A 24,374-nucleotide genomic window follows, 5' to 3' on the forward strand; every position below is an offset into this window, starting at 1 on the left:
GAATGGAACTGGGGTATCATTATAAAATCTACAGACTTCAAAGCAACAATAATGAAATGAAGAATATGGAAATACTATAAGAAAGTCTACACACATAAATTTGACAACTTAGAATTGACCAAGTCCTTGAAAAGTAAAAATTACAGGGTGTGCCTGGGTGGCTCAGTCGGTTGATCATCCAACTTCAGCTCAGGTTATGATCTCATGGTGCGTGGGTTCAAGCCCCGTGTCAGCCTCTGTGCTGACAGCTCAGAGCCTGGAGCCTGCTTCTGATTCTGTGTCCCCCTCTCTCTCTGCCCCACCCCTGCTTGTGCTCTGTCTCTGTTTTTCAAAAATGAATAAACATTTAAAAAAATTTAAAAAAAAGTAAAAATTACCACAACTCATTTAAGACGAATATATCATTTGAATAGCTATCTATTAAGTAAACTGAACTAATAATTTTAAAAGTCTCAAAAAGGAAATTTCCTGGCCCAAATGTTTTCATTAGAGAACTCTACCAAACCTTTAAAGAATCAATAATTCTACACAGTATCTTCCAGAAAATAGAAGAGAAGGAAACATTTCCAACTCATTTTATAAGACGGTTTTATCCTGATACAAAAACCAGGCAAAGATAGTATCAAAAACAAAGAGACAAACAAACAAAATACCAAAAATCCCTAAGGACCAATATTCCTCATGAATATAAACAGAAAAATATTTAACACAATTTTGACAAATGTAATTCATCAATATATATACATTACGCATCATTATCAGGTAAGATTTATTTTAGGAATGTAAGACAGGTTCAACATTTGAAAATCTATTACATATCCCACCATATTAATAAGCTACAAAATTTACGTAGCCATACTAATTGATAAACATTCACAATGAAAACTTTCAGAAAAATAAAAATAGAGGGGAATTAACACAACCTGAGGAAAAAAAAAAAACTTCTATTAAAGATTTAAAACAACATCACGCTGAACGGTGAAAGACTAAACGCTTTCCTCTAAAATAAGGAACAAGTGGAGAATGTCCACAGTCACCAATGATGTTACTATGGTATTTGTAGCCACAATAGGCAAGAAAATGAAAGCAATGTGCTACAGGTCAGGAAAAAAGAAATATATCTTTCTTTAATTTGCATGTCTTGATCTAGGTAGACAAATCCAAGGAATCTTCAAAACAAAAACAAAAAACACCGAGAACCAACAGGTATATTTCTACAGGTTTCAGGATACAATGTAAGCATAAAAAAATTAATTATATTTCTATATTATAGCATTAATACTTGGAAAACAAAATTTTAAAAAATGCCTATTACATTCCTTCAAAAAATGATTTTCCTAAATGTAAATGCACCAATGGGGATTATAGGATGAAAAGTACACAATTCAGAAAAATTAAATAAAAAGACGTAAAGAAACAGAAAAATATCCAGCTTCCATTGCTCTACCAACATAGTAAAGATATCAATTCTTAACTTGATGTAAGTTTTATGCTATCCTTGTCAAAATCCTAGTGAAATTATTCATAGGTACAGACAAGGTAATTATAAAATGTCTATTGAAAGATAAAGGGACTACAATAGCTAAAGCAATTCTGGAAAGTAAGAATAAAATAGAAGGAATCATTTGTTTTTTTCATTTAAAGTATGGTTAATGTATGCAGAATTATATAATATTGACAGGGATAGATAAACGAAGAAACAATGCCACACAAGTATGCCCAACACATTTTTCTACAAAGCTATAAAAGCAATTCAATAGAGAAAAATAGTCTTTACAACAAATGTTGCTGAAGTAATTGGGCATCGATAGACAAACCAGTGAAGGTCAATTTAACCCTAACAGCTTACAGGAAGAAAGTGAACTCAGATGTGTTATGGTTAAATGTAAATGGCAGGCCCAGGGAATTTTTTGAAGATAGCACAGGAGAAAAATCTGGCACCTGGACCTGTTGAAAAATTCTTGACATGACACCAAAGACATACTCTATAAAAGAATTAATCAATGGGGTTTATGAAAATTTTAAATCTTTCTCTGCAAGATACCCTATTAAGTTGAAAGACAACCTACATATTGGAAGAAACTATTTGCCAACAGCGTATCTAACAAAGCCTCACAGATAGAATAAAGAACTCATAAAGCTCAATAGTAAAACAAACTAAAAAATACAATTAGGAAGTGGTCAACAAACAGAGACATTTCACAAGAGGGAATGTACAGGTACAAAATGGGCACATGAAAAGTTGTTCACCATGGCTAGCCATTAGGGAAATGTATATTAAGACTGTGAAGAAAACCACTAAAATAAAAAGTAATAACAATTCCAAATGCTGGTGAGGATGTAGAGAAACTGGATTCCTCACACATTACTGTTGGAAACATGAAATGTTAGAGCCACTCAGAAAAATAATTTGACATTTTCTTTAAAAACTAAACAACCATTTTCCACACCATTCTGAACAACGGTGCTCTTGGGCATTTGTCCCAGAGAAATGAAATCTCATGTCCAGGTAAAACCCTGCACGCTATTGTTCCTAACAGCTTTGTTCGCAGTAACTAAACACTGGAAACAAGCAAGTGTTCCTCAACAGGTAAATAGTTAAACAAATGTGGTCCACATCCATAAAATGGAATACTACTCAGCAACAAAAAAGAAGAAACTATTGATATCCATAGCTATTTGGGTGGATCTCAAGGTCATTATGCTGAATGAAAAGGCATCAATCTCAAAATGGCACATATTGCATGATTTAATTTATATGATATTCTCAAATGACAAAATTACAGAAATGAAAAAGCAGATTCATTGTTACTAGGATTTAGGAATGGCAGAAGTTAGAGCTGGGCCAACACGACAAAGGAAGTCCTGTATCTTGATTGTGGAAATGGTTCTGCAAATGCACATATGCTAAAATTGACATATGACTATATACATATTGCATCAATGTCAAATTCCTGGGTTTTTTTATATTATACTATAGATATATAAGATATAACCTTTGGGGGAAAGAAGATAAAGACTACCTGGAATGTCTCTGTGTTATCTTTATAACTTCCCGTGAACTTATATTGCACAATAAAAGGGATTTGGCAATGGCTCTCTTACTATATTAAATCTGTAGTTACAGTGGCAAATATTCAGTGCTTTATTTCCTTCAGTCTAAGAATAAGGATCTGTTCTGTCTAAAATCCCAAGCAGTGTCTCCTTACTCTATCACTCATTGCTGTGCAAATTCAGAAGCATTCGGATACACAGAAATGCTGATTATGCAATATCTAAGGCTATGGTCTTGTGAAAAGCCACAGAGTTTGATTTTTGTTAAAATCAATATATTAATGAGCATTTCAAATGCAATTTTCCATAAGCATGCTACTTTCAAGGAAAAAGGCCGATATGTTTTCCGGTATGTGTTCTTATCGCTTTGGAAGACAAAGGAACTAATTTTGAGTAATAGTCAAAGAAGTGTGTGTTGCACAATTTCATTCTTTCTCAACGACTTTGGCTAATCTGGATCCCCTGCATTTTCATTAAATTTTAAGATTAGCTTGTCAATTTCGACGATAAAAACAGCTGGCTTTTTTGAAAGGGTTTTTATTGAATCTGTTGTTCAGTTTAGGGAGAAATTGCTTTTTTCACAGTATTGTTTTCTAATGAACAAATATAGAATATCTTTCCCTTTAGGCAAATCTTTCATATTTCTTACAACAATGTTACATTGTTTTCAGTGTATAAGTTTGCACTTCTTTTATTACATATTTTCCTATTTAATTCATTTAGATGTTAAGTAGAATTGTTTTCTTAATTTCATTTAGGAAGTGTTCATGGTTACGATATGTAATTGGTAATTGTATGTTGATTTTGTATAATGAAACACTGCTGAACTCATTTATTAGTGAACATAGTATTTAGAGGGTTCCTTATTATTCTCAGTATACAAGATCAGCATGTGCGAATTGAGATAGTTTTATTTCTTTTTATTGTCTAACTGTCCTCGCTAAACATCAGTACAATGTTGAGTAACGGTGGTAAAAGCAGACTTCTTCGTCTTGTTCCTGATCTTACCAGAAAAACATTTATTCTTACATTAAGTATGATGCTCACTATGGGTTACACACAGATGCTCTTTAGTAGATTGAGGAATTTCCCTGCTTTTCCTACGCTGAGTGTTTTTATTATGAAAGGGTCTTGGGCTTGTCAAACTTCTATGCTTCTGTATTTACTGAGACAATACATGTATTTTAAATTCTATGAATATGGTGTATCACATCGATTGATTTGGGGGTGATAAACCAATCATGCATTCTTGTAATAAATCCCACTTGCTCATGGTTTATCAATATTTTAAAACTCTGCTGGATTCCATTTCTATTAGTATCAATAATATTAATACTATTATATAATTCAATATATCATATTGTATAATAATATTGTTAGTATTGTGTTCATTTATGAAGTCATTTTCTTTATGGGAAGTCCTCAAATTATTTTAATGCTTACTTTCATTAAGTCTAATCAACTTACTATTTCTCCTGGAGTCATTTTTAGTAGGCAGCCTGTGTCTTTCCATAATTCCTTTCATCTAAGTTACCTAGTTGGTTGACATAAAGTCTCGTTCCTTTATTCTCTTTTTATCTTTTTTTAATATGCCCCATCAGGAATGATGTCCTCTCTGTCATTCATGATTTTAACAATCTGAGTCTTTTCTATGCTTTATGAGATTTCTCAAAGGGTTCTGAATTTGGTTTATCTTTCAAAGCATCAACTTTTGATTTTGGTGATATTATGTCTCGCTTTTATCTTCTATTTTATATTTTTCTGTTCTAATTTTTATTACTTTCTTTGTTCTGCTTGCTTTAATTTCAATTTAGTGTTATTTATCTAGTTTCTTTACATGAAAATCCGGGATGCTGATTTGAGATCTTTTCTTTTTCAATTAAACATTTATAGATGTGACTTTTCCTCAATCACTGACCTATCTGCATTTCATAAATTCTAATAGATTGCTTTTGGTTTTCATTTATCGCACAATATTTACTTATTTTTCTTGTGATTTAACCTTCGACTCACTGACAGTTTCGCAGTTTTCCTTCTCCCCATCACGTACAGTCGATTCTCATTATTTGTGGAATCTCTATTGCAAATTTACCCATGTGCTGGTATTTATTTGTAATCCCAAAATCTATTCACACTGTTTTCACGGTCATTTGTGGATATATGCAAAGCAGTGAAAAATTTTAGTGACACGCCATGTACTTTCCCAGCAGAGGCCAAACAAGGTGATACTTGACTTCCTGTTTGAGCTCTCATATTATAAACTGTACACCAAAACGTAGCTTTTTTTGCACTGTATTTAGTGTCAAGATTTTCACATTTTTGTATCGTATTTAAACTTTGTACCTTGTATTTAAACTTTGCTGTTTAAAATGTCCCCAAAGCACAGTGCTGAAGTGCTGTTTGATATTTTAATTGCAGGAACATTGTAATGCGCTTACAGAGAGAACACACATGTTGGGTAAGCTTTGTTTGGGCATAAGTTAGAGTGCTGATGACTGCGAGTTCAATGTTAAAGAATCAACAGTAATATTATAAATAAGTTGTCTTTAAATGAAAACACACATAAAAACAAAGCTATTTATTAATTAATTAGTTGATGAAAATGCTGTGACCAGAGGTTTGCAGGAACTCAACCCTGTATTTCCCCTAGAGGCAATATTTCAATATTTGCTGAATTACTGGTCATGAAGACTTTGTAGCACATAATTATCACAAATAACAAGAATCAACTGTATTTATGAAGTTCCCCCATTCTCTTCTGTTGCTTATTCTAATTTAATCTCATATTGATGGAGAATGTATTTTATATTTCAATCCTTTCAGATGTATTGAGACTTTTTAAAAAAAAAATTTAATGTTTTATTTTTGAGACAGGGAGAGACAGAGCATGAACAGGGGAGGGTCAGAGAGAGGGAGACACAGAATCTGAAATAGGTTCCAGGCTCTAAGCTGTCAGCACAGAGCCCAACGCGGGGCTCGAACTCACGGACTGCGAGATCATGACCCGAGCCAACATCGGCAGCTTAACCAACTGAGCCACCCAGGTGCCCCTGTATTAAGACTTTTCTATGTCATAGCATAGGGTGTATCATGAAGAACATTCTTTGAGTACTTGAGAAAAAGATGTATTCTGCTGTTGTTGGGTAGAATGTCCTCTAGATGTCTCAAACTAGCTGTTTTCTAAGTCTTCTCGTTACTTATTCATCTTCTTCCCAGTTGTTCCATCCATAATTGTAAATGAGGTATTGAAGTTTGCAGCTCATATGGTTGGGTTGTCTACATCTCACTTCAATTCTGTATACTTTTCCTTCACGCATTTAACTAATATTACTAGGTGCATGTATATCTACAATTCCTGTGTTTTCTGGACAAATTCACTTTTTCCACACTATAAAATGCCCCCTTTTTTTCCTCATGTAACAGTTATGTTTTAAAGTCTATTTTGTCTGATATTAACATAGGCACTTTAGTTCTGTTTTATTATTGCTTCTAGCATATATATGTCATGTATATATATATGTATATATATTTCCATTTTTTAACCTTCAATCTATCTGTGTTTCTGAATCTAAACCCTATCTATTATAAACAGCATTTAATTGGACAGTGTTTTTTTCTATTTTTTCAATTTCTACCTTAAACCGAGGCATTTAAACATTTTACATTGGATGCAATCACTCTACATGGAGTATTTTCATCTGCCATTTTGCTCATTTTTTCCTATGTTATTATTATTGATGAGCCCATGTATGTGATTTTCCCTTTTTGTCTTTGATTTTCACCAAATTGACTCTAATAAAGTCTAGGTATGGTTCTCTTTGAATTTATCCTACTGGAGTTTTTGTTGTTGTTTTGGTTTTTGTTTTGTTTGTGTGTTTTGTTTTGATGGTTGACACACAATGTGACAGTTTCAGGTGTACAACATAGTGATTCAATAAGTCTGAATTATGCTGTGCTCACCACAAGCGTAGTTACCATCTGTCACCATACAATAATATTACAGTATCATTGACTATATTCCCTAGACTTCATTCCCATGACTTATTCATTCCATCACTGGAAGCTTGTATCTTTTACTCCCCTTCACATATTTTGCCCACTGAATTTAGTGTAGATTATTTTTTAATTTATTTTGAGAAGTTTTCAAGTATTATTTCTTCAAATATTTTTTTCTGTCCCTTTCTATTTTTCTTCTACTTCTTGGACTCTCATTATACATATGCAGATATGTTTGCTAATGTGCCACAGGGTACTGATTATAGTTGTTTTCTTTATTCTTTGTTATTTTCTTGTTGTTCTGATTGGTTAATGTCTATTGTCCAATATTCAAGATTGTTGATTCTTTCTTCTGCCAACTGAAATCTTCTTAAGTCCCACTAGTAAATGTTTCATTTCAGTTAATGAATATTTCAACTATAGACACATTTTATGTAACCTCTCCATTGTTACTTGCTATTTGGTAAGACACCATTGTCATATTTTTCTTTAATTCTTTAGACATTGTTTTCTCTAATAATTTAAATATATTGATTATAGCTAATTTAAAGTCTTTGTCTACTGAATCCAAAATCTGAGCCCCATTCAAGGCATAATCTGTTGGTTGGTGTTTATCCTGTACATACTTTTCTGCTTTTTGCACACATCATAATTTTTTGATGGAAACTATTTTAGATAATAACTTGTAACAACTCTTGGTATTAGATTGTTCCACTTTCCCAAAGTTTATTGTTGGTGTTTCAGTTGTTGTTGTTTTTCTTATTGCTATTTCTTTGTTTAGCACTTTCTTGCATTAAATCTATAGAATGTGTATTCTCTGTAGTGTGTTCATAAAATTCTCTGTTTCATACTTTTTTTTTTTTTACATGTTTAAGCCTCACTATTGGTCACATCTAGGTCAGCCAACTATTGGTCAGACACTTTCATTATGCGTATTGCCTATAAGTCTGTTACATCTTACTATGGAAATCTGCACGTGAAGGCACGTCTTCCAATTTCAGGACATTAACAAGACAAATTTAACTTTAATCTCCCGACTGTGTGTGTTCTCCAGTTCAGTCAGAGTAAGCAACTGGTGTCTTTTGTGTTCCCAGGTCTTTCCTGGGCATGCACACAGCCTTGATCATAAATCCCCAAGAGTATGTCAGAGCTTTCCCTAAATTCATAATCATTGTCTAGTTTTCCAAGACTTTCTTTTAAATTCCAGCCCAGGCTTTTGTTTGCTCCAGTGGAAATCTCAGGCTTAGGTGGTCAAGATGTTGGGGCAGGTTGCTGTTGTTTTAGTTCATGTCCTGGGGTAGATCCTCTGTTTCCTTTTGTCCTCCCCCCCTGCTGAGCTATGTGCTGAGTCACACAGCCACCACACTGAGAACAGAGAATTCTCAGGAAGCCGCAAATTAAACCAAATTATTGATTCTGCTCTGGATGAGGTCAGACCACTCCATTTTCTGCAGTGCTACTGGCTTTTGGCTACAAAGCCACTGTCTAGGAAGGGAGGGGTGTTTGAATATCTTCAAATTAAAACTTTAAAATGAACCTCATTATGTTACTGAGCGAGGTCCAGTAGTTTCTCTTAGTCAATTTTCAGTTCATTCTGTGACTTTGGTTATTTTTCATTTTTGTCAATTTGGCTAATTTCTGGAATGCTGGAAAACAGGTGCTTGAATTCAGTTGCTTTCCTGGCATTTCCACTGTTTTTGAGGGAGGCAAGTTCACTGAGGCCCTCCAGCCACTACTCCACTGGAATATTAAATTAAATCTTGATGATTTACATTTCTGCTTTATACTCAGATTTTGAAAGTTTTGGGGTGTGATGTAGTTTTCTTCTTTACTAATCACAGCTCAGTTTTCCCTTTCACACTGACGGCTGAAGTACATACTCAGTTTGAGGGGATTTTTTGGTAGTTTCTATTTTTCTCTCCTTCCTTTACTCTTTTCTTCTCCTCCTTAATGCTGGCTGTGTTGGTAATGGAGTCACAGAGCTGTCTTTCATCTTATATTTTCCATATTTTATGCTACTGCATTTTGAGAGAATCCCTCAACTTTAGCTCTCTCTATTCTGCTATAGCATTTTTATTTCAACTATGAGATTCATATGTCACAAAATCTACTAATTAGGAGCTAGTTTTTAAAAACTAGCTGCAAGTCTATCTAAGCACTCTGTGGAGGCTAATGTACGTTCTACTTTAGGGATCTTGTCCTGGAAGATTGTTACCATCATGGCTGAAGGTAAGCTGGAAGTCTGTCTCATGGAATAAGGGCTTCCATCATTTCTAGAGATTCTTGAGACATTCAGAGCTTGATCACAGCTTCAGCATGAAATAAACCCTTTATTACCTCTGCCTCGGAACAAGCTCATGGGGAAGAAGGGATTGACTACCCCATAAACTCAAGAGAGTTTTCGAACAATTCTCCTGACAACTGAACCACTGCACACTGTCAATCCCCACTCATTCACAGTGTATACATCGAGAACCTCCTGAGTGGGAATCACTCAATTAAATCTTTTTTAGGGTCTTCTGTCTTTTTTGGGTTATGGGCTCTTCTGTGAATTGATCCCATCTTTTTGCTTTTATGTTGATGGCACAAATCCCATCTTTACTTTTTCCCTACCTGTAACTCTCTGCCAATTCTAGGTTATTTTTGAACATGTAACAGACGTATGTTGGTATTCTCAAGTCTTCTGAGAAGGGCACATGTGCTCTTATCCTTATAAAAACCATGGATTTAATACTCTCGATCTTACACTCAGGATGCTGAGCCTGAGCTTAGAAAACTCATCCTAGATAACAGACACCACCTTTACATGTGGAAGCCAGAGTTCTTTAACTGTTGAACTCATATTCTTATACTATAGGGCATTGAACCTGTATAAAAATTAGATAAACAATAAGTGGCACATAAAGATAAACTGCATTATAGGATTTTAAATTTCTCAATAACATAGTTACTTAGTTTTGCTTTATTTACTTCAGGCTGGGACACGTGAGGTAATAACTTATTTTCTTCACATCTTTACTCACCAATGTGTACTTTATGTTTAACTTAAAAATAAATTTTGGGGGCACCCGGTGGCTCAGTTGGTTAAGTGTCCAACTCTTGATTTTGATTCAGATCATGATCTCATGTTCATGCGATCGAGCCCTGCATTGGGCTCTGCACCGTCAGCTCAGAGCCTGCTTGGGATTCTCTCTGTATCCCTCTCTGTCTCTGCTTCCCTCTCTCTATCAAAATAAATAAATATACATTAAAAATATTTAACTTTAAACTCTTTATACAAAATTAATGATTTTAAGAAAACACTCACAAATTATTCTCCAAGATTATAAAAGTTTTACAATGTACTTATTAAAGTACATGGAAACATCTCAACACATAACCTTCAAAACATTTTTCAAAATACTGTGAGTAGAAATCATGTCATTTTGATATCTTTTGTGTTAATCTAACTCATAAGGAAGCCAATCTTTCTAGGTAAGATAATTTTTTCTTCAAATAACATGGAATTTTATGTCATTGTTTTTGAAACTATGTTTATCATTTCTTCTCTTTTGTGAGACTATGTAAGCAAATGATATTGGGAATATGATAATAAATACTATTTTTGCTAAATATTTATTTATAAACTGTCAGTCATATCAAATTATTCCATGCTTTAGATTACTACCAATTATGGCAAAAATTGTATGTATATGTAACTTACTTTTGGAAAATGAAATATTTTTTAAAATCTATGGACTAAAATGTAATGAATGCTTTCATTTGCTGAGTATTTTTGTTATTTTACTAAAATTATTTTTTACTAGTTAAAATTTAATTAATTAATTGATTTTTAATTTTTTGGTTGCTATTATTTAGATTATGCAATTAAAAGTGTACAATTGTCGGAGTGCCCGTGTGGCTCAGTCAGTTGAGCATCTGATGTTAGATCAGGTCATGATGTTGTGGTACATGAATTCAAGCCCCACATCAAGCTCTCTTCTCTCAGCCTGTCAGCACAGAGCCCGCTTCAGATTCTCCTCTCACTCTGCCCCTCCCCACCGTGTGCTCTCTCTCTGAAAAAATAATTAAACACATTTTTAAAAAAACAAAAGTGTACAACTGTCACTTATCATAAACAACTATAAATTTGAAGAATTGTCCAAGAAAACAATGGGTGAGGAATTTAGAGTTGGAGGGACAAACATTGCACAAATGCATTTTGAAAATCGCGTAATATCATGCTGATGTCTGTGATTTACTTCAAAATGTGTCAAGATAAGATGGGTTGACAGACAGTTAAAGGGATGAAGACACAGATTTGTGATAAAGAAGTACGGTGCAGTGTAAATGGTAGAATTTAGATAGCGCATATAGGGTGTTTACTGTGAATTATTAAAGTATGCTATATGCTTGAATATGTTCGTAATAAAATATTGAGAAGAATGCTTACAATCCTGCACTGTAAAGTAATGATCTAGTGTAATTAAGGAAATTATTTTATCCCTACCGACAAGTTCACAAATACTTAGAAATTCTCATGGCTTTAGTTCTGTTTCTGCTGCCTTGGTAACAATATTTATTTATATTTATATTTATATTTATATTTATATTTATATTTATATTTATATTTTTTATATTTTCCCAGATTTTTTTAATGTTTATTCATTTTTGAGAGACAGAGAGAGACAGAACGTGAGTGGGGGAGGGCAGAGAAAGGGAGACAGAATCTGAAGCAGGCTCCAGGCTCTGAGCTGTCAGCACAGAGCCCGACGTGGGGCTCGAACTCATGAACCGTTGAGATCATGACCTGAGCCAAAGTCAGGTGCTTAACAGACTGAGCCACCCAGGTGCTGCTAATTTCTTAACCATAAGCCATCCTCTTGATGCATAAATCCAATAATGTTATATATGCTGGTATTCTCCTTGATGTTCTCCTGTGATGGTACTTTTTTATTGCTCACGAGTTGCAATTATAAAGGTTACAAAATAGCAATTGTGCTAGTTTTAATTCTTATACAATTTCTACGTCAGCTGAGGGATACACACCTGCATGGCCAAACAATCCTATAAAACTGGTTAGTTTCATCTGTGTTAAATAGCCTCTATATTTAATTGGTATTTTAATGGTTACCCTTAGAGGTATTATTATAGCTCGTTTTATAGAAGGAGATGGCGCCTTTAAAGAAGTTCTGTAACTTACCAGTGGTCATACTCTGTTATTATTTTTAAGTCTGCTCTTTCTCCTATACAAAAATGACTGTCCATAAGTTTAAGAAACACATCCAATGAATATTTTCTGAAACTAGCTCCTAATAAACGAATTCATAAAATATTTTTTAAAATACTATAATAAGAGTGGCATCTGGGTGGCTCAGTCTGTTAAATGTCTGACTTCAGCTCAAGTCATGATCTCATGGTTCATGAGTTTAAGACCTGCACCTGTCTCTCTGCTGTCAGTGTGGAGCCTGCTTTGAATCCTGTCTTCCTGTCTCTCTGCCCTTCCCTCCATCACTTTCTCTCTCTCTCTCAAAATAAATAAACATTTTTCAAAAATTGAAAAAAACCCACTATAACAAGAATGAGTAATATTTAGAAACAGATGGGTAACTAATAACTAGTAAGTATAATTAGCTGTATATATAACATATGCTACATTAAAATAAAGTCTAAATATTATAGTTAGTCATTGCATTGCATTTATATTTTTGCTTCATGTTGTCAACTAAGGACTCATTAGCACATTAGAAAAATTAGAAGAGAAGTAACATATCAAATGCTAAGCTGCTGTCAGCAGCTAGTGGTTGAGTTTCCACATTAGCCAGAAGAATATGGAACTGACAATATTAACATCATTCACCACTATTAGAGTATGTCCTGTGTTTTGAAAGATTGAGAAATCTAACAATAGCTAAATATAGATAATTTGGGACAATGGTAATGCATCTTTTCGATGGTGATTTAAAGAGCAGTGTGAGTGGCTAGCACGAAGGAAATGGTCAATTAATCGGAGCGAGAGGGGAAAAGAGGAGAAGCTGTAGCAAGAGATAGAAGGCAGTTCCATGGGTGCATCTGTGTTTAGGGAAAAGGCAATGATGGAAATGCAGAATTGAAAATGATGAATGAAGTTAAATAAAAGGAGTGGGTGAAGTTACGATGGTATTTGTCTAAATTGATGGTAGACAAATCAAAGGCAAGGCCATGTGAAACATCAATGCTTTAGAGAAACACAGTCGGAAAAGATCCAGCAGAAAGGGGCTATATCCACAGTTCCTTCTATAAGCAACCTATAGTCTAAGTGGAGGCAGTAAGTCAAAAGATAAATGTAAGACAGAAATGGGGTATCCTCAGAGCAATTCAGACAAAACGCTAAGGAGAAAAGTTAAGAGACAAGCATGAGCAGATATAAGGCAAGAAAGAAGTCATCTTGTTAAAAGGAGAGGGTCTGATACGCATATAGAGCAGTGTTATGGGAGACGTATAGTAGGATGTCCGAGAGGGTGATTCCTTGGAAGATTTTGACTGTCAGGCTGACCTCCCCCCATGAATTTCATAGGTACAGGTATGTAACAGAATTATGCTAATTTTAATCCATCGTTGAAAAATTATATATGAGTTTGCATTTCCATACCATTAATAATTTTTTACTTTGGCATTTGTTATTTATCCTTTCCTTCACACTGGAATAATATATTTATAATTTATTCTGCCCCAAACATTGTTATTGTGAATTTCACTGTAGAGTAACTGAAATAATTTAAATTTTGAATATATACAAATATTAAGAAATATTAAAATAAAGGTAGTGAACCTTTCTGACGAGTTTAAAGCTACATAGTCAATATATTTTGGAATACTGAAAATTTGCATGAGCAAAGCAACAAATAATTCATTTATTCATTTTATTGACACACAGTAACATGAGGAAAACAGGAATTGATTTAAATAATATTTTTCTTCAGGGATTTGTATTCATATCCAAAGAGAGAGTAGATAATGGTAAAATACAATCAGAATTTAATTGAAATTTTGCCACTAAAATCTCAAAGTGATTTTATTCTTTTGGCCATGGGGGATATCCCAAAGGAAACAGATAATGTGTGTTTTTGCTCTTTTGTTTCCCCTAAATATTCTCCCCTTCGCTTCTTAATGGCATTAATGTAATTAGAGGTGGTTAATGTGATAAACCTGGATTTACCTTTGCTTCAATCTGCTTAGTATCTGGATTCTGAAACAAAAATTTGATTTTGCTCTTGCCATCATCTGAAGAACCTTTAAGCTGAGAAAACTTATACCTCCAAAGTACAGCCTACAGGGAACAAAAAAAAAAACATATGCAAGTCAGCATGATTAATATCTACATTCAAGCCAAGAAATAGTTCCCTTTTAAGTAGTAAAAGTTAATCATATTAAGTTAGTATGATATCCCACTATTAAAAAGTCAATTAAAATATATTGTATATATTATATTTACATTTATATTTATACATATTACACATTTATATTTACATCCATATAATAATAATAAATATCTATACCAAAGGCTATAATTTATCATGCAATATATCCTTTAATTTCCAGAAATAAATTTAATAGCCATGAAATAATTATTTCAAAAAATATATGCAAATAAATCAATTTGAATATCCTGCTTTATATTATCATGAAATATCACCCAGTTCACTTAAAGCATATGTCTATGCTAGTGAATAAGCAAACCATTATTTGTTTTTTTTTTCTATTAATAGAAGTGATAAGGTTATTTTGAATTGACAATTCTGTAGATATTCTATAGTATTTTCTCTTAAAGCTCAAACAAATCATCTGTAGCTTTGTCAAGATAAAAGATCAGCCTGAGTAAATAATTATGACAAAAATTTACATAGCATCCTCATGAGAATGAACTAGAATAAGCATTTTACAGAACTGGCCCATGTGTCTATCTCTGTCAATATGATTATCTGACTAAAAGCCTTCTTCCAATATTGCAGAAGCAAGTTTAGGCAGAATGAAATATACGTAAGAACCAATAACGTTAGTTACAACATAACCGTGCATTTCCTGTTTGAATAGACAGTGACATGGGACCCAATGACATGTCCAACGATTTTTTTGTAAGTGATGTTCATGTATTTTTTTATTTTAGAAAAAAAAAAACTTAGAAGCTTGTACAGAAAATTCTTATCACACAATTTGCTGTATTATTAATATCGCACATATTGGCACATTATCCCTAACTAGAGTCCATCATTTATTCAGCTTTTCTTAGTTTTAACCGAATGCCTTTTGCTTGTACAAGATTCCACCCAAGATTTATTCATGGTGCCTTAGGCTCTACTTGTCTGTGACAGTTTCTCAGATCCTTGTCAGACTGCCCTTGGTAATTTGAGGAGTACTGGCCAGATACTTTGTGGAATGCCCCCTACCGGACTTTGATGTATTTCTCATAACTAGATGGGTCACAGATTTTACAGAAATGAAATAAGACTCTGTCATTTTTGTCAATAATCCCAGTATATATTTCTAAAAGGTTTCCATTTAAAATGTTATTACAATGGAGTGAAGTATTAAACTTCATTAGGTGACCTTAACATGATCAATAATTCATTTAAACATAAAGATATGTGAACAAAAAGCATAGCTTTATATATTAATTCCATTTCTTAATATTCTTACCTATTAAAGTTTTAATAATACTTTGCACGTTTCCAACCATTTAAAATTTATTACCTCTTGTTTTGTATTCTTATATAGGATCTTTTCTGGAGAATGTTCCATGTACACTTGAAAAAAATGCATATTCTGTTCTGGTTGGGTGATGTATTCTGTGTATGTCTGTTAGATATAGTTAGTTATAGTCTTGCTCAGTTTCCGTATTTCTAGATTTGTCTTCTGTTCATTCTATTACTGAAAGTGGAGTATCAGAAATTTCTAACTATTTTTATAGAATTGTCTATTTCTCCTTGTATGTTGAAAATTTAGCAAAGCTACTCCATAGTATGGCTGCCTCAGTATCCATTTAGCGTGGTCAAGCGGCCTGCAGGACCTTAAACTGACATTAGCCCCCTGTGCACGTGTATGCCCTAGAGAGCAGCCACAGAGGCAGAAACGTCAAAACCCTGATATGACTCCCCAACAGCCCTGCGAGCAATATAACCCCTTGTCTCCTGGGGTCTATATGCCTTGTGCACCACTTAGATAAGACCCCTGTCCGGCTTATCAAAACCTTGCTCTTTGGGTATGAATTGACCAACCCAGCCTTAGCCCAGGAACCCTCAGACACTCCACCCATGGGCCCTAAAAAAAGGCATGCACCCCAGGTCCTGTCTCGCTGTCTGTACTCTGACCACTACGTGTGGTTCCTGAAGGCATGTCATGTCTTTCCTCCAGGACTTGTGAGTAAAAAACTCCTGTATTTCAATTTCTCTAAGAGTCTGTTGTCAAAGTTGTGGCTCACCATCTGGAATCCGTGCTCCACTTAACAAATGTTAATTTAACGAAGTATAACACTCCAATTCTGTCAGCGTTTAATATATTTGGGAACTCTGATGCTTGCTGCCTATTATAATTATTAAATCTTTTTGAATTAATCCTTTTATCAATATATAATACTCTTTTTGTCTCCTGTAACAGTGACATCAAATCTATTCTTTCTTTTGTTGGTTTATCCACAAGCTCTCTTCTGGTTCCATACTTTGTATGGAATATCTTTTTACATCATTTTTATTTTAATCCACTTGAGTCTTTAGATCTAAAGCTAGCCTCTTATAGACAGCATGTAGTTGGATTATTTTTTAAAAGTCTATTCTGTGGTGAGGAGGACATAGCAGTTATTGCTTAACGATTATAGAGTTTCTGTCTGGGGTAAGGATAAGTTTTAGAAACAGGTAGCATGAATCAATTAATGCCATTGAATTGTACACTTAAAATTACTAAAATGGGAAATTTTCTATTATTTTAACACAATAAGAACAAAACTTTAAAAAATCATTCTGGAAACAATATTACTCCAAAATCCACTCACAGTAAATGCTAATTCAAATGTTTCCACTTTAATAAGTATAATGAAATAACAAAATCATAAATTGCTTAAAAATAAGTATGAGAAAATTATCAGTAATGACACTAATTAATTTCTACAGCATGTTTTGATTCTTTACTTATCACCAGACAATTATAAAATGGTTATTATATATTAAGTATTTGCTAGGTTTAGATAAAAAAGACATTTCACCATCCTGAAGACATTAATCTCTCTACAAATAAATGTCTTTCCTTTCATTCTTACTATGGGAATACACAATTTATAAAGAAACAATATCCAATATTATAAATTGTCATAAACGTTTCTTTACATCTATTATTACACAGAACTATCTAGCAATAAAATTATCTGGGACAATTAATTTTCTGGAAAAAAAAAGTTAAACCTTTAACTCACAAGTTCCTCTAAATAAAATTCCTTCTGTTTTAAAGAGTGAAATAATTTAAACAATCCACATCATAGGAATACTACATAATGTAAGTGAATATTGAATAACTTTGAAAAGAGAGAGTTCTAGACTTGGGAGTAACAAGAAATTTTATACTCATTATGTACAAGTAATGTATATGTACCAAAATGAAAAGGAAAGCAAAAAACTTAGTGGCATATAGCAGGATATATGGTATAGTATGACTGCAAACATAAAATAAGGAAAAAGATAATATTATAGAGTGGTCATTTGAGAGAATGAAAAACAATCATTATTTTTAATAAGTATGAAAGCATTTTTGATCTAATTAGAAGTAAAGAATATAATAGCATTAAAATGACTCAGTTTTTTCTGAACATCTAATAAAAATCACTGAAAATTATAACTAAAGCTAGCAAGGTTATATTGAAACAAATATTTGCATAAAATTTCTAGCAACAGAATTCTTTAAGACAATAATTTTATTATTTATTTTAAGCCTTAAAAATATTAATATTATTTGATCCAGAAATCCCATTTCTAAAAATTAACTGTAAGGAAATATGATATATGAAAAACAAAGGAAAGTGTAAAACACGTTATTAGTAAATATCAAAAATGGAAATTCTGAACATTTCGCATTAAAATAATGCTCATTTTTCTATATTTGCATAGAAAAATGCAAAAAATATAATGATAAGGAATGGTAGGGACATGAAATATCCTTTATATTAATCATAGATGAGATAATCATATTAAAACAAAGGAGCTTATAAAAGCCTAGAGGGAAAATGTCTGCCAAACTATAGCATCTTATGTAGCTCAGGTCCAGGTGTTAACTTACTATTAGATCAGCAACTTTATTTTTAGCTTGTTTACCTGTAACACTAACAGCTTTCAGATTCTCACATTATAATTTCAAATAACTTTGAAATCATATGTCATATGAAGTCATTGTAGTGTAAAATAGGAAGTTACTATTTCAACTAGATGGCCTTTCAAGAGGTCAAACAGACGTTAGAAGCTCATTATTTTAAACAGAGTAACAAAGTTATTCTGGGTAAAAAAAGGCATTTATAGACACATGAAGGAGGTTTGGAAACTTTTTAGAATATGGAGCATGAATCCTTGGCAGTGAGTAGGATGCTCCAAAGATGAATAAAGTAGTCAATGAGTCTAATAAGGAACCGAAAGATTTGTCAATTAAGAGGTAATGATACTAAGTTAATATCATGACAACTTCTGTGACAGATGATAGCCTGACTTATCATGGTAATTACCCCCTAATGTATACAAATGTTGGATCAAAATGCTGTGATCCTAAAACTTATATAGTATTGTATGTCCACCACACTTCAACAACAACAACAAAAGTAAATCGGCAGCAGAATAAAGCATGCACTTAAAACACTTAACATGGCACCTGGAAAGCAGCATTCAATAAATGTTTGTAAATATTAAACAAACAAAAGCTAATGCAGTAACTTTGTTACTTTGGGAATTGGTAATCCTCATAGAAATTCATTAAGGCCAATTTGGAGGAATCTGAATCTGAAAATATTACCAATAAAAGTTTCATAGGCCCAAAAAGGGGCTTAATTCAAGAACTCTTTGGCAATCTTATTTCTTATGCCAATATTTCATTTTTAAGCTTCTGATAAGCATGATGCCCACTATGTTAAGAATATTAATGATGAGTAGACATCACTGTGTTTTATAACATGTTATTTATATCGCTATGGTGAGTACAACAGTGGGTTCCTTGTAGCTGGCTCTATGGCGGACCAAGAGAGGATGGTGTTGGTGAGATGTGTATGGAGAGCGGAATTGCTTGTGGCTGTTTAACAGACTTTGATGTTCTTAGGAAGAAGATGCTAGTGAAGAATGGCAGGAGCGGTTGTTCTTTGCCTCAAGACCTTTCCAATCAGGACAGAAAGTAAACCAAGATGCAGTGATAAGTTCTCTATAAGATACAAGCAGAATTTTGTTGGAAAAATGAGCTAGCATGATGTCACAATAAAACTTTAAAAAATAGATGAAATTTTTGTCTCCAATTTTTTATTATGGAAGATATATGTATACACACACATATATATATGCATATATATATTAATATACATATATATCTGAATATATATGTATATATACATTATATTCACAGTGTAATAATCACTAGTTGCCAACATGGAATGAGATGAGGAGGATTATAAAGATCAGTAACCCTCCTCTTTGATCACTTATTTTTGGTGCCCTCTTCTCCATATACTGACTTAATTTCCATTACCAGTAAGATATTAAGATCTTTTCCCTATTATATGGGGCGACTGGATGGCTCAGTAGACTAAGCGTCCAACTTTCACTCAGGTCATGATCTCACGGTTTGTGAGTTCCAGCCCCACATCGGTCTCTGTGCTGACAGAGCGGAGCCTGGAGCCTGCTTTGGATTCTGTGTCTCCTTCTGTCTCTTGTGCTCTGTCTCTTTCTCTTTCTCTCTCTCCAAAATAAATAAGCATTAAAAAAATAATTAAAAAATATTTTTTTCCTATTATAATGTCTATATCTCAGAAAAGGTAATGCATTTTGGAGGCAATGTACTGAAATAAAGATAAATCCCGACCTAAGAGGCATAAGTATTGAAATGTAACCCAAACTTTATGCCTTACTTATAAGTTACATGACCTGAGACAAGATTCTTAATTAATTGGAGCGTGAGTACATTCTGTCGTAAAGTAGAAGTAGCAGTAGCTCACTCTCCTACTTAACGGGTGACTGTGATAATGGATGAGATGATAATGTGATGCAATTGCTTTGTAAATAGCAGGGTTGTTTTCCTATTAGTTAAAATTAGTTTAGTAGAGTTTTTGCAATAGAACAGTGGAATGTGGCAAATTTTGGTGTGAGAAGACCTCCGAACACAGGGAGCAATAATCGTGATGATTCTGGGAGCATATGAAAGTAGAGGTGAGAACTTTCAGAAGACAAAGACTGCCTTCCGGACCCGTCTGTAGTCTTCTATGAAAAAAAAAAAAAAACTTTATATTTAGTTTTAAAATTAAAAAGTTACTTGATCTTAAACACAAGTCACAAAGTACATTGCATTTTGAGAAAACATGTCCTGGTAAATGTCATAATGATTTGACTCCTGGTTCTAGTTCTATTGGGTCTGGAAAACATCCTCCCTCTCTGTCTGCTCCTATGACTTCCTTGTGTTTCTTCCTCTTATCTGCATAAAGCTTTGATGTGTCATGGCCCTAGAGTCAGAGCAAAAGGGGGAGTGAATAATGGAAGAATCACATGGAACTAGTGAGGATGGGGAGAATTTTTGACTGTGAGTGCTTAGACCCTTTCAGAGACATGTTTATTTATTATTTTTCATTTGTTTCAAAACCTCTGAAATGACAATATTTTTTGTCATGCTGTGTAATGTTTCCATCCAACTCTGCCCCCTCAATAGGCGACACAGCCCCCTCCACAGATCCACACTCAACAGAGAAAGCCAGGCTTATCATTACACCACCCTCCTTTCCAGAGTACTGCAGTATTGAAATACTGGCTGATAGGGGAATATCACACCAGAGTGTTTTCCTGGTCAGCACAAATGGCACGTGCAGGGTCCCTGCTGATAAAGTTAGGGCACTTGGACAGGGGGTCTAACAAGGACAACTTGTATCTGCAGGTGTTATGTGGTGAGAAGTATTATTTCCCAGTTGGTGTACCTTCCTGCATGCTGCAACTTGTCTCCTGGTATCTGAGAAGACTAAAACGGTCAGGGAATTTGTCAGAGGGGTCAGTGGAAAATAGGAAATTGTAGACGGTAGTACATAAAAGATGCACAGGAAAAAGAAGATGAGTGGGAGGTCTGTAGGGTTTCTAGACAGCAATCTGAATAGATAGAGGTCTTACTTATTTGATGATTGAAATTTTTCCCCCAACGAATTTCATAGCAGTTCCATTCTTACCATCTAGGTCTTCTAGAAATATTAATGCCTCCAAGAGTCTTTTCCTTTCAAAATATTTTCCTGGTATGCAGGACACAATGGACCTAACTTTTGTGAAATACATGCATCAAGGCAGAATCAACGTTAAAGAAGAAGAATCTTCCTTCTCTTCCCTCTTATGTGGTTGTCATGGCATCGGAAAGTTGGGGAAAACATACTCAAATGAGAATTTTATTTAAGAATGTGGAATTTCCGATGTTAGAGCAAGCAACATTTTAACAACCAGAGATCAATAATGTCGCTGGATTTGGCAAGCCATGGTCTCTGTCTTATCCAGATAACTTTAACCAAAGGGCCCTATTTGGGGTTGGGAAATTCTTGCCACCAGCTGGAAGCTTCATCTGTTGAAACTGATGGAGATCAAGTGCAAAAGGGGTAAGAAAAAGAAAAAGCGGAACAAAACAAAACCAAACACCACTAGCAATATATAAAGAAGTTTCTGAATATTTTCCAGGTGTGGAATTTGACCCAAAGACTTCAGTATAAATAATCACAGACTAGATTTTCACTTGCCCAAGTCTTTCCATGGATGAATGCTTCTACCTGCTCCTGGAGAAAAAGGTCAAACACGGTCAAGTACATTTGGTGAGGTTCATTAGCACAATAAAGTCTGAGGATATTTTCAGAAATGAAACTCATTTAACTTAGTTTAACCAGGTAGTTTTCCCCATGGAATACATTTAAAATAAAATGGCACTATAAAATAAAATGTTTAATGAATTTAAGTATTGTAATAAGAGATCTGAAATGCCTTCTTGATTTATTAAAACATTTGTTTTTGATAGTCAAAAACAGTGTTTAACTCAACATATTCTTTGATTACATGGGATGATAAATGTAAAATCTATGTGGCATTTTGAAGATATGCTTAAATATTTTTAAGTGCCTAAAAGTTGCGAGTAAAGTTACTACAAGCACGAAGAAAGAACAACACATTGAATCACAGCATTTTCAATGTTGTAGTGATAATAAAGTCATTGAAGACAGTCAAAACAAAAAGCAAGTAGTATGAAAACATATAGTAAAATCTTAATGACCAAAGTATTATCACAATTAAAGATTATGAAAAAGAAACTCTGCAGAACAAAAATCATTTGCCTTTTAGATACTCTTTATAATTAATGCATTTTTTTAAAACAGTGCAGGCAAACATAAATGCTAAAAACCTCTGGTCCAGTCCATCTGGGGTTTATAATTTAAGGTCATTGTTCTCAAACCAGCGTGTAATCCTTATAAAATGCACCTACAAATGACGACTGGACATGAAATGTGGCTCTATCATCAAGCAAAATATTTCACGTGAAGATAATGAGGCATGTAGCATGTAATCTATCATTCCTTCCTGACACTGAGTCACTTGATGGGTAAACATGTGAACGGACCATAAGTAATATAAAAATACTTTGTTGAGTGCCTGGGAAGCAAAGCATTCTGCGTGTCTGTTCTTGTCTTTCCATGGACATACTATTACAATGAGCACAGAACTGTTCTAGGTAAGCTCTTTCATGCATTTCTTCTAATCCCTCCAGGAGTTATGCAATAGCTACAGTATTTCCACTTTCCAGGTCATACAATTAAAGAAACAGCATAAACAATCATAATATTTCACAGCTAGTAAGTGGGAATCAAACCGAACTACGTCATTCTCCACGCTCCATATTCCTGCTTTTATCCCAAGCTGCATCTTTGATCTTCTATGATTATGTGGCTAACTGAAAAAATCATGGACTCAGTTACTGAGTATGACAAACTATAAATGAACTTTCACTGCAAGTGCCTGACTCTTGTCTGGAAATAGAAGAGAGACCTAGAGCGCCACCCGGTGTGAAACACTAAACCCAGGAAAGTACTGATTTTCTCAAACATAGTGTGCTTAAGAAGGAAAGCTGGTGAAAGCAAGATGAAAGGGGCCAGCCAGATGTCCGAGGCTGGCTACTCCCCTCGCATGCTTTTGGCTTGGTAATCTTGCTGGCCTCCTGCATTGGCCAACCGCCCCCGTAGCACAACTGATAAGCGCCCCCTCCCCTTTTCCTTTTTTTCTTTTGAGCCCCCGCAATCCCATCCATAACAAGAGGCCGACGCCAAGGCTCTGGGCTCAGCCTTTGGAGGTGACTCTGCTGGGTTGGCACCGGTGCAAAGTTGAAAGCTTTCTGTAAGCTACTCATCTGTTTAAGACCCATTGCTCGAATTGGCTTAGAGTTGGGGAATGTTAGTGATCTAAAGAACTTTCAACATTTGTGTAATTCCTTGAGGGATACAACCAAGTGACTCAGGTTAGTGAATGAATTCCCATTTGTATAGCACCAAGAATGTCTTAGAAGCAAACTATTCAAAAATATAATTCAGTGGTTACATATAAATGGAAAATGAAGCTATGCACATGACAGTGAAAAACTTACATGTTGAACCAAAAAAGGCAAAACCATCTCAAACACAAACTTTCTTAGTCTCCATATCTGTCCACAGTTTGCCAGCATTGATTTTTCATGCCCCACAGAAAAATCCCTCTTTAAAAGAACGGAAACAAATTCTACCTAAAAAGGTAATGTAAACATCATGTCATCTATCTTATGAGAAATAGAAGTAGAATATTTTACCAGATGGGGGGCAAAAACACCAGAAAGAACAACCTACATATATATTACAACAAAAAGGCTTTGAGAGCAGGATATAATTTGACTCTTCCTAGAACACCGAACACCTGGCCCTTGACATTTAATTCATGTTTGCCCACCAATAACCACACATACGTTCTTTGTTTCCTTGCCAATTGTCTTGATGGGCCTTCAAGTTAGGCAGTAAATCAAACCTTCCACTCGGTCGTATTCCCATTTTGCATAAGTCGTCCACTTTGGCAAGAAGCCCAAGCACACGTATCGCCTCTTGCCTTCAA

The 24,374-nt window shown here is 34.2% G+C and overlaps 1 protein-coding gene across 1 annotated transcript in view; it reads right to left on the reverse strand.

Annotated features, from left to right (window-relative positions):
* SNTG1 (syntrophin gamma 1) overlaps window positions 1–24,374 on the reverse strand; it is a 310,753-nt gene that overhangs the window by 15,247 nt on the left and 271,132 nt on the right. Inside the window, exon 20 of the mRNA XM_030303901.1 lies at window positions 14,228–14,338. Coding sequence (XP_030159761.1) covers window positions 14,228–14,338 — 111 coding nt within the window. The remainder of the gene's footprint in view (window positions 1–14,227; window positions 14,339–24,374) is intronic.

Source organism: Lynx canadensis, chromosome F2, assembly GCF_007474595.2.
Source record: "Lynx canadensis isolate LIC74 chromosome F2, mLynCan4.pri.v2, whole genome shotgun sequence".
NCBI lineage: Eukaryota > Metazoa > Chordata > Mammalia > Carnivora > Felidae > Lynx > Lynx canadensis.